This window comes from Dermochelys coriacea, chromosome 8, assembly GCF_009764565.3.
Source record: "Dermochelys coriacea isolate rDerCor1 chromosome 8, rDerCor1.pri.v4, whole genome shotgun sequence".
Classification (NCBI taxonomy): Eukaryota; Metazoa; Chordata; order Testudines; family Dermochelyidae; genus Dermochelys; species Dermochelys coriacea.
The window spans coordinates 84966884-84981256 of NC_050075.1; the positions used below are offsets into that span (position 1 = coordinate 84966884).

Below are 14373 nucleotides of genomic sequence, written 5' to 3' on the forward strand. Positions count from 1 at the left end.
CACTACCCATGAAACTGATATTCTATGACATGAGCAATAATGCAGGAAGATTGTGAGTACAGGTGAGAGAGTTTCCCTGGGTTTCCGTTCCTGTGTCTGGTGCCACAGTGGACCCTGGCAGCCATAAGGCGCAATTACAGAAAGGTTCTTCTTAGGCCCTGCAGCCCGAGGCTGCAGCATACTCTGAACAGATGGAATCTTTAGAGAATTTAGTTGCCAAAGTCTAACAATTCTCTACTGAGCATGTGTGAATTGTGGTTTTTCTAGACCTGTAATTATACCAAATTTGAGCATATTTTTATGGGTACAGAAAAATGCACTTCCCTGACATGCAGGCAACACTTCCCCCTTCAGCAAATTTCATGTCCCTGCTCTAAACCATGGAGGTACTGAAGTTTCACAATGAAACAGTTGTAAGAATGTTTTTAATGAGGGCAAAACAACCTATATGTCCTTAACTTTGTTCTGAGAAGCAGCTGAACTATTTTTGTTGTAAAGATCCAAAAAAGAATCAACCCAAGGCAGACATCTAGTATGAGAAATTTCAGCCTAAAGTTTGGCAAAGTTATAAGCAACTGAAAAAAAGGTCTTATAATAGAAAGTGTTAGGCAACCTTGCCTTGAAGCATCCCTACAATCTCCACCTATAATAAGCGATTTAAAAACTGATCAGACAGATAACAGTTCAGTGAGAATATTGTTGGGGCAAGTGGACAAGAATTACATTTCTTTTGTTACTTCCTTACTCACATTTTTTTGTCTGAATCTTCAGTTTCAATCGTAAACTCTTTGAAGCAGAGACTAGTCACGTCTATGTAAAGTATCTATCACATTTTGGGTACTGTGTGAATAATAATAATCCAAAAAAGGAAGGAAAAACATTGGAGAAAAAATGTATTGGTGGTGTTTTCAACTGATTTAAAAAATCAATGTAAAATCATTGGGAGCCCCTGGGGAATTGACAATTGTGAAGTCTTTGCTACAAACTGCCTTCAGCCAAAATGCTGCATCTTTCATGTCTCTCTGTAATTGACACAGCTAGGCAGGAGACGCTCTTGAAAAGGAAACTTTGGAGACTGAGTTTAAAATTTTTTTTCCCTTGATATTTTTTAAATATGTGAAAATAAAATATGCACAAGAAAAAAGTAAACTACTGTAATTTAGAAAAGGCTATTTATTAAATGTTGTACAAACACTTACTTAAACCTTTCATAGTTTAAGGGTTTATTAACTTTTTATAGGCTAGATCTGAGATGCACAAAGAACGGTTCGTGGGCTAGTCCCCGGCCCTGCCGTTCCCCCTCCCCCACAGCCTAAGTGCGGCGCAATGCTCTGGGCGGCCGGACAGCACAGTTGCAGAGTCACAGCCTGACGTGGTGCTCTGGGCGGCATGGCTGTAGCACCACCAGCCACTGGTGCTCCAGGCAGCCCAGTAAGGGGGCAGGGAGATTGGATAGAGGGCAGGGGAGTGGGGGGGGGGGTTGGTCAGGGGCGTGGATGGGGTCGGGGTGGGCAGAGGGTGGGGAACAGGGGGGTTGGATGGGGCAGGGGTCCCTGGGGGGGCAGTCAGGAAGGAGAGGGGGATTGGATGGGGCGGCAAGGGGCAGTCAGGGGTGGGGAGTCCAGGGGTGGTCAGGAGACAGGGGGTGGTGGATGTGGTAGGAGTCCCGGGGGGCCGTCAGGGGACAGTGGGGGTTGGATGGGGCAGGAGTCCTGGGGGAGCCGTCAGGGGGTGAGAAGCGGGGGTTGAGGGGGTTCGGATAGGAGGTGGGGGCAGGGCCATACCGGGCTGTTTGGGGAGACACAGCCTCCCCTAACTGGCCCTCCATACAATTTTGGAAACCCAATGTGGCCCTCAAGCCAAAAAGTTTGCCCGCTCCTGGGCTAGACTGTGCCCCCACATGGTTGCTTTAAGATAAGGTGGGCACAAGATTAAAGGGAATCCCTCCTAGAGCTCCCACTGAGGTGGAGGGAGATCCTCACTGGCCCCAACTCAGAGATGTGACTGGACCTTCAATTTGGCAACCTTAAGCCAAAATTATTTCCAGAGGTGTGGTAAATGCCCCGCTTCTGGCTAGTAGGTGATGTGTGTGTGTGTGTGTGTGTGTGTGTATATATATATATCACTGCATAAGACTAGACAGAGAAACTAGCCATCTACATATGAGTGAAATGACTAAAGTGTTCAAGTGCACAAAAAAAAACAAAAGACAGAGCTGAAATAATACTTTCTCCAATCTTTGTCAGAATTATAAAGAAGTAATCTTAGATGTTACCTGTAGCTGTAGTACATGAAAAGCATGTTCAGTCAAATGTAGTTTTAATGTTAATTACATTCCTTTAATGTTCAGGCATCAGTAATGCTAAAGGCTTAACCATGTCAACGTATGTGCAATTTCCTGTAAAAAAAGGGCAAGGGTGCTGGCTTTGCAGTCTGTCGACTGACCTATTCCACCAAATGACACCTGTCTGTGGAAGGCCAAAACATCACCACCTCATTTGCCAGGGAGTTATATCCAGGAAGAGCAAATAAGTTGTCTGCCTACCACAACTCCCTTTCTTTGGTTTGGTCCATTCCTTCTCTCCATACTGGGGCCATGCATCTTAAAAGGATTTAATCCAGCTTCAGGGTGGTGGAGAGATGTACTGATAGACTCTGTAAAAGCGTTAATTTTCTATTTTGAAATAAACCTACTCACCGTTCTCTGTTGCTAGAGAAGGTTTGGAGTAGTGTCTCCACCAGTCTCTAGCAAAATGGAGTGGGGCCTCCAGCCCTCAATCTCTTCAGAAAAAAGCACATCGGGACTTTTGGCCATCAGTGACATATCAAGAGTCTTATGAAAATTTTTTTCATAGTTATACTATTTATACAAAAAAATGCTTCTGTTTAAAATTTGCTCCAAAAAAATTCTTCTGAGGAATAACTATTTATACCCACATATAGGAAATGTGGTGATTCAGTAGTGAATATAATTTGATGAGAATCAACTATTTTAAAAAATAAAACCATTACATGTCAGTGATACAGAAAATTAATATTCTGGCCTTCACCAAATAAATTAGTCCATCAATGTAAGCTATACATTACTGGCCATCTTCAGTTTGTGCTTGTCCAGACACAGGACAATCGGCTTCATACTTTTTTTTCAGGCCTTTCAAAAATATTCGCAAACTGTCTGCATCCAATCGAGAGTTCCTTGCAGTCTGAACCAGCCTTGTTGCTAGATGGTATACAGCCCTCTGTCTTAATGTCTCAGGAGTGGTTCTTTGCTTTTGCTGTTCTTAAAAATAAAAACATACATTAAAATGTGAACACAGATATTCATTTATTGAAATTGTAATGTTGGCTGTTTTCTGCCTGTCCCAGTTCTGTGTCTGCTGATGTACCATTTGCAGATTCTATCTAGGACTATATCTAGTACTTCTTGATAGTAATGACAGAGCTCTGTGTTGTCATTTGACAGTGATCTTCAATAAACCCCATTAAAACCACTCCCAAAAACATAATGTCTAGTTTCTTGACCTAACACCATAATGAACTGAGAAATCCGTTTGAAATCTATCCTACGAACAACTTCTTAGTCTGTAAAATTCTGGCGAAATGTTATGAAGATTATATAAATAAATTACAGATTTTTTTTTTTGCAACAGTTCATGGAATAAAGAAGCTTTTTGAAAAGAATAAAATAAAATCCTTCTCTTCCTTTCTCACAGTAATTTTATTAGCAAATTTGTTAAAAGTAAAACTGATTTTCTTTAAAAATTCCCAATGATCCCTGTATAATTAGATCTTATTTTTATGTGCCATACTTGTATATCTCTGTAATATATTGACCTACTTACATTTTTATAAAACAATAGACAATATATGAGAACATATTGGAGATGTGTGTTTTATAAGACTATAAATTAACTACTGCAAATTACTACTACATACCAAAATTTGTCTAGCAATATGAGTTGTGATCTCCTTTGCATCCAAAATTACTGATGGTGGTAGAGAAGAAACTTCGGCAGCCTTTAATCCTAAACATAAAAAATATAAAGTAGTCCTTTACTCTCTGTGCCAGAATGAATCTTTATCTTAATCAAAATGTCACTCAAATGATTTTTTTCAAAAAGATTTTTTTATTTCATTCCCCTATAAGTTTCCTCTTCTCTGTATCTGAACTCAGTAATTTTCCTAGCAGTCTGATTTATAAAGAGCAAGGATTAAATCAAGTTACTGAGGACCTGTGGTGATGCTTGCTCTAAAACATATATATTCTATGTATTCAAAATAGCTATTCTGACACAAGCTGACTGCTCATGCTAAGGTGCATCAGCTATAATACTAGGGCTGAGAATAGACAGCTCTTTTTCCATTACTGAAGGAGGGGCAAAGTCTACGGAATAGGAAGAAGATCCCTCACTAAGAGGATTGGAGAACAAAGTTGGGAAGTGGGTTTAGCAGCCTTCACTTAAGTCTGATCCAATAGGGAAGAGAGAAGAGCTGGGTGTGGAACAAAAGTAAGGTTGCCACCTGTCCAGATTTTCTCAGGTTCATCCTTCCTGAGATAATGTCCCAGGAAATCTGGAAGGGTGATCAATACACACTCTCAGCCATACATTTGTATGGGCTCAAGACATCATCTTGGACATCCTGGTTTTAACCCTAAACAGAAGGAGCCTTACTGCAGTGAGGAGAACGAGATGGAGATCAGAGTCTGGGTGGTTGGTTTCCAGGATCAGTGAAAATGGTTGAGACTGTTTTCCAGTGTCTCACCTGATGAGCCATTTAACTTTGGGAAGAGGGACAGAGTATCACTGGTGCCTGTCCTGCTCCCAAGACTGTGATGTCTGATGCTTCCTCCATCCCTTAACTGGTCTAGGAGAACTTGGGGCCTAACCCAATCCAACAGCTCCTGAAAAGCTTCTCTTTTCAATGGCTGGGCTGCATGCTTCTGCCTCCTCTGAAAGCTGAGAGGAAAAAGAAAGGCTCCTAGGAGTCCTTAAATCCCCCCTGTGATGCTAGCAGACCAGGTGCCTCAACTGAACACTACTCCTGAGGGCATTCTGCACACAATATTTTAAAATTCTCCAAAAATTCTGCAAGTTTTGTCAATAAATAAATCCAGAGGCTATAACATGACAGTGGTCAGCACAGGCCACTGGCTGTACATAGGGGGGAGATCACCCTGCAGCCTCCCCACCCTCCGGGACATGGAATCAGGGGTGAGGCTGCACCTGACCCTCACAAAGCACAAGGCGTAGGCCTGCCCCTCTGTGCCAGGCGTACCAGGTGTGGGACAGGCAGGCTCAACCAGGCAGGATCCAGCTGTGAAGTGAGAGGATTGTGTGTGGGACAATCTGGGTACAGGCAGCTCAGTTGGGGGTCTAGGTGTGAGGGGATCTGGATGCACAGAGGCTCACTGGGGGGCTTCCAGGTGCAGGGGCAATGGGAATGGCTGGGGCTCAGCAGATGGGTCTGGGTGTGGGGGTCTTAGCAGGGGGGTCTGGGTTCTGGCGGAGAGGGGCTTGGTGGGTTGGAGATCTGGGTGCAGCTAGTTGGGGTTCAGTGGCATGGGGGTCTGGATGTGGGGACTCAGGTTCATCAGGATGGAGGTTTGAGTGCAGGAGCTCACTGGGGGTAGTCTGGGTGCAGGGGTGGGGGTCCAGAGGCAGGGGTTCTGGGTGCAGGGGGCCAACCAGATGCAGGGGTTGAGCTTCAACGGGATGAGGTTCAGGTTATGAAAGGCCGGGGGGGGGGGGCTTCTGAGTGAGAATCAGGCTTGGCAGGGGTATCTGGGTATGGGAGGTTCAGATGCACGGGGTTTGGGTGGATGGGGGAGCAGCTCCCCATACAGTGACCCTTTCCCCCCTCCCCAACAGCTGAGGAGCAGGGGAGGATGCTGAGTTTCCTGCAGCTGGGGGAGGTTTCTGGGGGTGGGTCTGACACAGCCCCACCCACTCCTTTCAGGGGAAGGGGAAGTCCCATTCTCTCCTGCTTCCAGCCCAGCCAGGACTAGCAGCTGATCCTGGCTCAGGGTAGAAGCCACTTGCTGGGATGTCCCCAGGCCTGTGGTGATTTACGTCTCTGACGGCTGCTCTGGGTTCCTGAAACAATGTACACGCACAGCTAGGGAGTGGTGCGTTACTGCTCTTCCCTGTCAGAAAGTCATTTTTCTGCAGGGAAGCAAATAAATCTGCAGGGGACATGCATGAATTCTTCCAGTCCTATAAATCTATGTATAATTCTTCAGAATTCATCTTGTAAAAAATCCCCAAAACTGGCCTTGTGTTACCAATGTGAGGCAAATTAGCAGTGAAATTGTGATAAAGGCATAGAAGGAACATTTTATATTTAATTAATTCTAACTTTAACTCAAATAATTTAGTCTTCAGCTATCTCAGGCTTGTAAAAATTGTGTGTTGTGAGACAACTCCCTATTGATTACATAAGCTAAATCAGGGATCAAACTACAAAATCTAGCATTTATAGCTAGTCTCCACTAGATGCAGCTGCTCCACTGCAGCATGTCTGGTGAAGACACACTATATCAACAGGAGAGAGCTCTCCCGTCAGCATAATTACTCCACCTCCACGAGAGGTGGTAACTACATTGGCAGGAGAGCACCTCCCGCTGATGTATGGCTGCACACACCAGCACTTAGGTCAGTATAACTTGCATCGCTCAGGGCGTTGTCTTTTTTACATCCCTGAGTGACATAAGTTATTCAACATAAGGGGTAGTGTAGACCAGCCCTCAGAAACATTAAGTGGATTCTTTTCACTCCCCAAAGGATTATGGGTCTATAAAGAAATGAATGGATGACAATGAGACAAATAAAATGTTTTAATCTGTTACACAGTCTGCTTCACTACAGTTTATATTAAATTTAAAGGACTAATGAACCCCTTTACCAAGAACACTGTTTTGACATTTCAAAGGATAAAAAGTGCCTCTCTGCATCAATAAATGGAGGCACACATCTATGAACATTAATTTGCCATTTTTAATAAAGCCTTCATTTATTTAGGATGAGCCAAATAGGTACAGCTTTTAGTTAACTTTTTTATATCATCCTATATGAGCAAAGACAAAAGAGACAGCTCTCAGATAAGTCTTGAATGTGCAGTCATCCATTTAAGACTATCACACAGCACCTTGAATTGCTCCCATAATCTAACAGGAAATCAATGCAAAGCACTCAGTACAGCTATTATGTGTTCAGAGTGACTCATCTCAGGTCACTGTGTTCTCAACCAGTTGAAGATTCCAGGTGAAGTCTGAGAGCGGAAAGATCATTTTTATTAGACAATCAAGTTTTTCATACTGTGGACACAAAATACTACCTTATTACACAACTATTTAAAATACAAAAATAACTGGAGCACTATTTTAACCTGTTTATTTATTTAGCAGTGCATAGTCATCTAGCCATGTGATGGCATCTTCAGTGGTGTGATGAAGTTCTTCTAGGCCACTGCTGAACCTGTAACAGTTACTATGTAAAAAATTATTCACAATATGGAGTGATCTATCAGTGGATAGTAGGAATGTTAGACCCTAATAGTTTGATATCTTATGTAATTTTTAATAAGTTATTAATATTAATACTGAAGTCCATTACCATAGTTTTTTTCCTCTGTGTGTCCTTTCGAAAGTATGTAAGTATAAGTAATTTTTTCCTTATTTCCAGCACTATTTCTCACATGTTGTACTTCAAAATGATTGTTTTCCACATTGGGATATAAAGCTTCTATATGACACAGTTCCAGGAAATGTGTAGCAAATAGAGTAAATGCCTAAATTAGGCAACAGAAATAGAAATATTATAATATATATTATAAAGTAATCCTTCATAATTCATTATAATTAAGCAAAATAAGGTTAAAATATATATTTTCAAAGTGGGTACGGGATTTAGCAATATGACTTTCACTGATGGCTAAATCTACATGCATTGCTTTGAAAAAATGCCCTGAAATTACTAAAAAATATTAAATTGAATGAAGAGATCTATTTCTTTGGTACTGTAAACATGGGCATGATTACAGCAAAATAGTAAAGAAAGCTCCAATTACAGGCAGTTTTAAAGCAGTTTCAGAAATATATTAAATGAGTCCTTTGTTTTAAATTAAGTGATATTGTTTGCTGAACATAATATGTTCGATCAACCTAATGACATAACAAAAATGGACCATTTAGACTGCACATCAGAAAAAAAAAAACAAGTGAGATCTATTAGGCTATGGAACAACCTCATAAGAGGAACAATGGAAGTCTCAATACATGACATATTTTAAACTAGACTGGGAATAAGTACAATAATGAATTTAGGATACAATCCTTTACTGGCAGGGAGACGGACTGGATGACCTAACATCTTACCAACCTGAATTACCCAACCCCTTCCCCATGGAATATATAAATGTAGCACCTAACACAGAATTTCCTAACTTTCATACAATTTTACCAAAATTACTGTCAAGAATTTTCACAAAATTGCCTGAACATTCTGATATTATATATTGTCCTTCAGCTAAAACTGTGAGAAATATTTGAACATTTCAAACCAATCTGCAAAAGTATTCTAAAATAAGTCTGGGTAAGAGTCCAGCCTATAGCCAGGTCTGCAAAAGTTTGACAACATGCTGAAGTTAATCACATAGCTAGGAAGTAATTGGAGTTTCCTCCCAACTTAAAGGCCATTTCTGCTTCTCTTGATAAGCCATGAACTCTGTCTACCCACCTTTAAGTTAAGGGGGGGTGGCGGTGGAGGATCCCAACAGATTTTGGAAGGGGAGCAGCCAGTTTGGAGTTCCCTTTGGAGATTTGGGTGTATAAACTCTAATCTCCAAGCAAAACTGAAGGGGTTAATTAGTTTGCTTTCAACATGGAAAGACAAACAAAAGGGTTCATTTCATGAACCAAATACTGCAGGATTCTCATAGAACCAATTATCAAACAACTGCTTTAGGGATATTGTTGTTAGTCTCATTCTTGGTATAGTCACTGCAAAGCTGTTAAAAGCCAAGGCAAAGTCTTGGCCAATGGAAAGAACAGGAATGGAGCCAAGGATTAGAAGGAGTGTGTTCAAGGGATGATCCTGTGGTTGGAATAAGGATAGGACAAGGACTAGAAGGGCAGGAAGCATGGCATCCTTGTCCTTATTCTTATCTATTGATCAATCTCTTATCTATCCATATATCCCAGTAAGTGCATCTGTATTATTTAGATCAGAATTGTCCATAAAATGAAGACTGGAGTATGAGAAAATGTTTTTATTTAGTACCATTTTAAAGCTGCATGAGAAAACAATTACAAATTGTAGAGACTAATGATTAAAAAAATATAAAAAATACCTTCAGACTCAGTAGATATTCACACACTGAATAACAAATGCCAATACCTTCTTCAGTACTGGTACCTCTGCCAAGTTCATCAATTATGATGAGTGATTTGTCATTAGCATTTTGTATGATGTATGTTATCTAAGAAAAAAAAACTGTTATTTTTAACAGTAAATTTTTAAATACTCCCTCCCTCCCTCTCCCGAAAAACCAAACAAACCAACAAAAAGTCCACTGGTAATGTGAGTAAAGAATAAAATCCTATCAGAAGATCCATGGCTTTCACCTCTGAGCTGCTTCCAAACAGCTGACATTTTAAAACAAAACATCCTGCCACAAAACTGTTTGCCTCTTTATCTCTAAATATGTAATTTTTCCTCAAAATCAGATTTCAGGGGTGGAGTACTGGCAACAGTCAGATATGGCCCAACAATAATTTAAGGTACAATACCTAATGAAACATCAAGACTAAATGTCCAATGGAACAGTGATTTCTATTCCTGTTGGAATGGTTTCAGAGATATTGGACTTAAAACTGTAATATTATTTATAGAAAAGCTATTATGAATAATTCTTAGAACTTCCTGCTCATCTCCAGCTTGCTGGTTGGAGAGCAGGTCTTAAAGGCCATAACTCGCATTGAAAATCTTGAAGAAAAAAATAGAAGATGGCAGGCAAAATAGAAAATTTTAAGGGAATTGTAGAAAGGACCAACAGGTAGAGAAAAGGATGGTTGCGGGTTTTTCTACCTTATTTTATTGAAGGCCTATTTTAGAAAAGTTTTAAAAAACAACGTACTGGTATTATTTTTCTGCCCTGCTTCCTGAGAAGTCCAGTTGTGCTAGTTACTAATACCTGTTTGCAATATGGAGGCTGGTTAAACTCTTTTTCTTTCGTATGGCTTAAAAACAGCATCATTAGATGTGCAGCTCTAAGTTGGCAATCCAATTGATTGCTTCAGGTGACACAGAGTAGATGGAAGAAATACCACTGATATATGATCATTTGGGACACTGGTTGATAAGGCGTTTCATAGTTTGAAGTGTTTCTGCACTCACAAATAGGATTGTGCATCAGTCCCCATTCATGGAGGACAGAGGCAAATCTGCCATGTGATGTGCACATTCAGTTCAAAGTGAAGCATATTTTCCATGTGAGTGAAAAGCCAGTGGGTTGTTCAGTTGAATCCTTGATAACGTGTTTGTATGGAGACCTTTCGCCTTGCTCACCATTGATCTTTGTGGGAGAACCCCAAGTCTTTGAACTCCTGCGCTATAAGCCAAAAAAGTTTTCTGGATTTGAGTTGGAATCTTGATATATTATTTAGGTATTCATATATTGGAAAATCCTTGTTCCCTCATGTAGCAACAAATTTGGAGTGGGTTGATGTGTGCCAGTATGGGAAGCTATGGTTGTGGCATTGATTTTACTATGCCTGTAATGACCTGCATGATGATGTTTGAGAATTGACAAATGATGTGTCTAGATGGGTCAGCAGTATTCTATGGCAGAGTAGACAAAGGCTAGTGAAGAGGTTTGTAGAGTTTTTGCATCGGCTCCCCAGGTTGCTGCTGACATCTTATGGATGGGGTTTACACACACCTTTATTTTGTCAGAGATATTTTTCAGGTGCTAGTGGAATGTGAGGCTTTGGTCTAATATCACATCAAGACATTTTGCAGTCTTACCTACTAGTCACAGAAGTCCATGTGCAGCTCTGCCCTAGCTTTTCGATTGTTTAGATGATAGCCTAAAACTGTGGTGTCAGCATATGTCTACACTGCCCACCACATGTATGGAAGGTGTAGCTCCCTGGTGCTTGAGTCTTATATGGGGGCAAAGGCTCCAGCAGCAACTGTGGCAGGGAAATGCTCCAGCAGTGGAGCCTTTTCCTGCTACTGGAGTCTTTCCCTGCAACTGGGAAAAACTCTAGCAGTGGGGATGCAGTTGCAGGACACTACACTGCTAAAAATAGCAGTGTAGATGGGAGAGTCACTGCTTGGGTGAGTAGAGAGCCATGTAGGGTACATACTCACAAGCTTCAGGCATGTCTTTATTATATTCACCTAAACAGTACCTCACCCTTTACACTGCTATTTAAACCTGTGCTGGCAGGAGAGGGGCAGGTAGGATATGTATGCTATACACCGTTCAAAGGAATAAGCAACGTAGACATACCTTTAGTGGACTTTCGTTTGGCTGCCAATACAAGAAATATTCTTCCAAGGTTATTCACCTCTTCCTTGGTGAAGGGAAATGATAGGGAGATTGGGGATAAGCAGTGAGCTGACTGTGTCAGAGCTCTCTGCACACTTTATGCTTAGTTGATTTGTCCCCTAGTACTTTTGAGTTCAGAAGTGTTTCTGCAATTGTATTTATTTGGTTCATCTTTAATAGCCTTTTTGCTTCTTATTTCCAGTATGGGGTATATCGATTGTTTGCTGTGAGAGATGTTTTTTCTTACAGCTATTTGGATAAGCTTGCTGAAACAACTGAAATTTCCAGTGGAATTGTGTCAATGGTGGCCTCAATTGTTGCAGTGAATCCTGGCCAATTTCCCTTTGAAACTTCTATTGCCATTTGGGTAATGACATGACTTCTGGAGTTCAAACCCAATGTGGAGTATAACCAGTCGATGCTAGCTGTGTGGGAAATAGCAAGAGTAGTGCTAGATGTATTCTGAGGGATTTCAACTGGTCTTCGGTGATGAAACAGAGATCTGGATTGCAGTCCCTGTTCCAGGAAGCAAAATGAAAAATGCCTCTGTCTTTTGCATAGAAAAGAAGGTATGTGTCTTCATTTGATGATAATTCCACAAGAGCCTCACCTGCAGTATCGTTACTAGCATAGCCCCACATTGTGTGGTGGCTACTGAAATCAATGACATATATATATATAAGCCAGGAGATAGAGTGTGGGTAATGAGGGAGAAGACAGTCTGTATTCAGTGGTTTATACACGTTAAACCAGAGGTAGGCAAACTACGGCCCCCAGGACTGTCCTCCCCAGCCCCTGAGCTCCTGACTAGGGAGGCTAGCCCCAAGCCCCTCCCCTGCTGTTCCTTCTTCCCCACAGCCTCAGCTCACTGCGCCACTGGCACAATGCTCTGGGCAACGGGGCTGCAAGCTCTTGCTGGACAGCACAGCTGCCAAGCTGCAGCCTGACCCAGTGCTCTGTGCTGTGCGGTGGTGTGGCTGGCTCCAGCCAGGCGGCACGGCTGCCTGTCCTGGTGCTCTGGGTGGTGTGGCTGTAGTGCTGCCAGCCATCGGTGCTTCAGGCAACGCAGTAAGGGGGCAGGGAGCAGGGGGGGTTAGATAGAGGGCAGGGGTCCTGGGGGGGCAGTCAGGAAGGAGGGGGGGTTGGATAGGGCAGTGGGGGGGCAGGGGTTCCGGAGGCGGTCAGAGGACAGGGGTCCCAGGGGGGAATCAGGAATGAGAGGAGGTGTTGGATGGGGCAGTCAGGGCGGAGTGGTCTGGGGGCAGTAAGAGAGGTAGATGGGGCAGAGGTCCTGGGGGGCCATCAGGGGACAGGGGGAGTTGGATGGGGCAGGAGTCCAGGGGCGAGAAGCAGGGGGGGTCAGATAGGGGGTGGTGGCCAGGCCACCCCTGGCTGTTTGGGGAGGCACAGCCTCCCCTTACCAGCCCTCCATACAATTTTGGAAACCCGATGTGGCCCTCAGGCCAAAAAGTTTGCCCTCCCCTGTGTTAAAACACTCTTATCTTGCTGATTCTTACTGAGATAGTGAAGATTCCAGAGTTGCTCCTAGCAACTATTGTGTCATAATCCTCAATGCTGTGCTTGATGTACATAGCAAGGCTGTGTTTTCGGTGATGGAGGTAGGTGATGAGATTGTAGCCAGCAATATGGCAGCATGGTTCTTGAGTTTCTTGCAGGGTAATGATGTTAATCATGTCTCAAGTAACATGAGCTAGCTGGTCACTTGTAGGCTGGGAAATACCTTCAACATTCAATTGGCAAATTTACAGAGCTGGGTCTACGATTCTCTTAAGTGGCTCTGGATGGAGTCAGTTTTTGCAGAATATTTATTTCCATTGCTGTTCAATCTGGGACTTCACTGGGTGATGTTCGGATGCCGATTTGACAATATTGTTTGTGCTTTAGCAGTGGAGACTACATGGTCAAATGTTGTCATCACCTGCCTATTGGTAGTCTCTGAGCAGCAACTAGTGGATCATATAGCAGCAACATCCATACAGTTTTCTTTCACTCTACAAACAGCCATCTAGTAGTTAACATTTCTTTTAGATGAATCACCTCAAGACTGGACTACTGTAATGAACTCTATATGGGGATGCATCTTAAATTCATGTGGAAACTGAAGCTGATCCAAAATCCACTTGTTAAGTAAAGACTTGTTTTCCCCATAATCACATTAAGACTGTAATTCACATAACACGTACGACTGTATTAAGTTCTGTGCTTGATAGTGACAGCCTATTAGTGCCTGAGTTGATTTTCTGATGCTGGATTTGACCTGTAAAACCCTACATGGCCTGGGATCTATGTTTCTAAAAGATGCTGCTCTCTCATGATATACAATATGGAAGAGAGATACAGAAGCCAAGTTGTCTTTGACTGCTTTGTTTGTACACAGAATCGTAGAAATGTAGGGCTGGAAGGGACCTTGAGAGGTCACCTAGTCCAGCCACTGTGCTGAGGCAGGACCAAGTACTTCTACACTGTCCCTGACATGTGCTAGTCTAAAATAGAAGTGCTTCAGTGCCAATGAAATATATATCCATAAACCAATGTAAACTGTACCAGCTTAATGTTAATTAGAGCCCTTGATACTAAAATATTTAAACATGTACCTCTTTCATTTCCTTCATGAATGTTGATGAATTTGTTTCTATATCATCATCCATACCAATTCTAGTGAAAATTTGCTCAGCAATTCTAAAAGAAGAATATTCTGCTGGAACGTAAGAACCTGCAAAATAAAATAAAAGTACAAGTTATCTTATGTTATCACTGGTAGTAACACTATAGCTAAAAACTGGTCTTGTTTAATACACA

At 42.1% G+C, this 14373-nt stretch overlaps 1 protein-coding gene across 5 annotated transcripts in view; it reads right to left on the minus strand.

The window, feature by feature from the left end:
- Positions 1-1763: 1763 nt before the first annotated feature.
- MSH4 (mutS homolog 4) overlaps positions 1764-14373 on the minus strand; it is a 65738-nt gene continuing 53128 nt past the window's right edge. For 4 of the 5 annotated variants that reach the window (XM_043490750.1, XM_038412763.2, XM_038412766.2 and 1 more), the window contains 5 exons: positions 14169-14287; positions 9349-9477; positions 7614-7788; positions 3937-4025; positions 1764-3275 (listed from right to left, as the gene is read on the minus strand). In XM_043490750.1, the coding sequence (XP_043346685.1) occupies positions 3084-3275; positions 3937-4025; positions 7614-7788; positions 9349-9477; positions 14169-14287 (704 nt within the window). In that variant the 3' untranslated portion in view covers positions 1764-3083. Of the gene's footprint in view, positions 3281-3936; positions 4026-7613; positions 7789-9348; positions 9478-14168; positions 14288-14373 lie in introns of all 5 variants that reach the window. The other variant, XM_038412764.2, reaches the window with a different exon arrangement.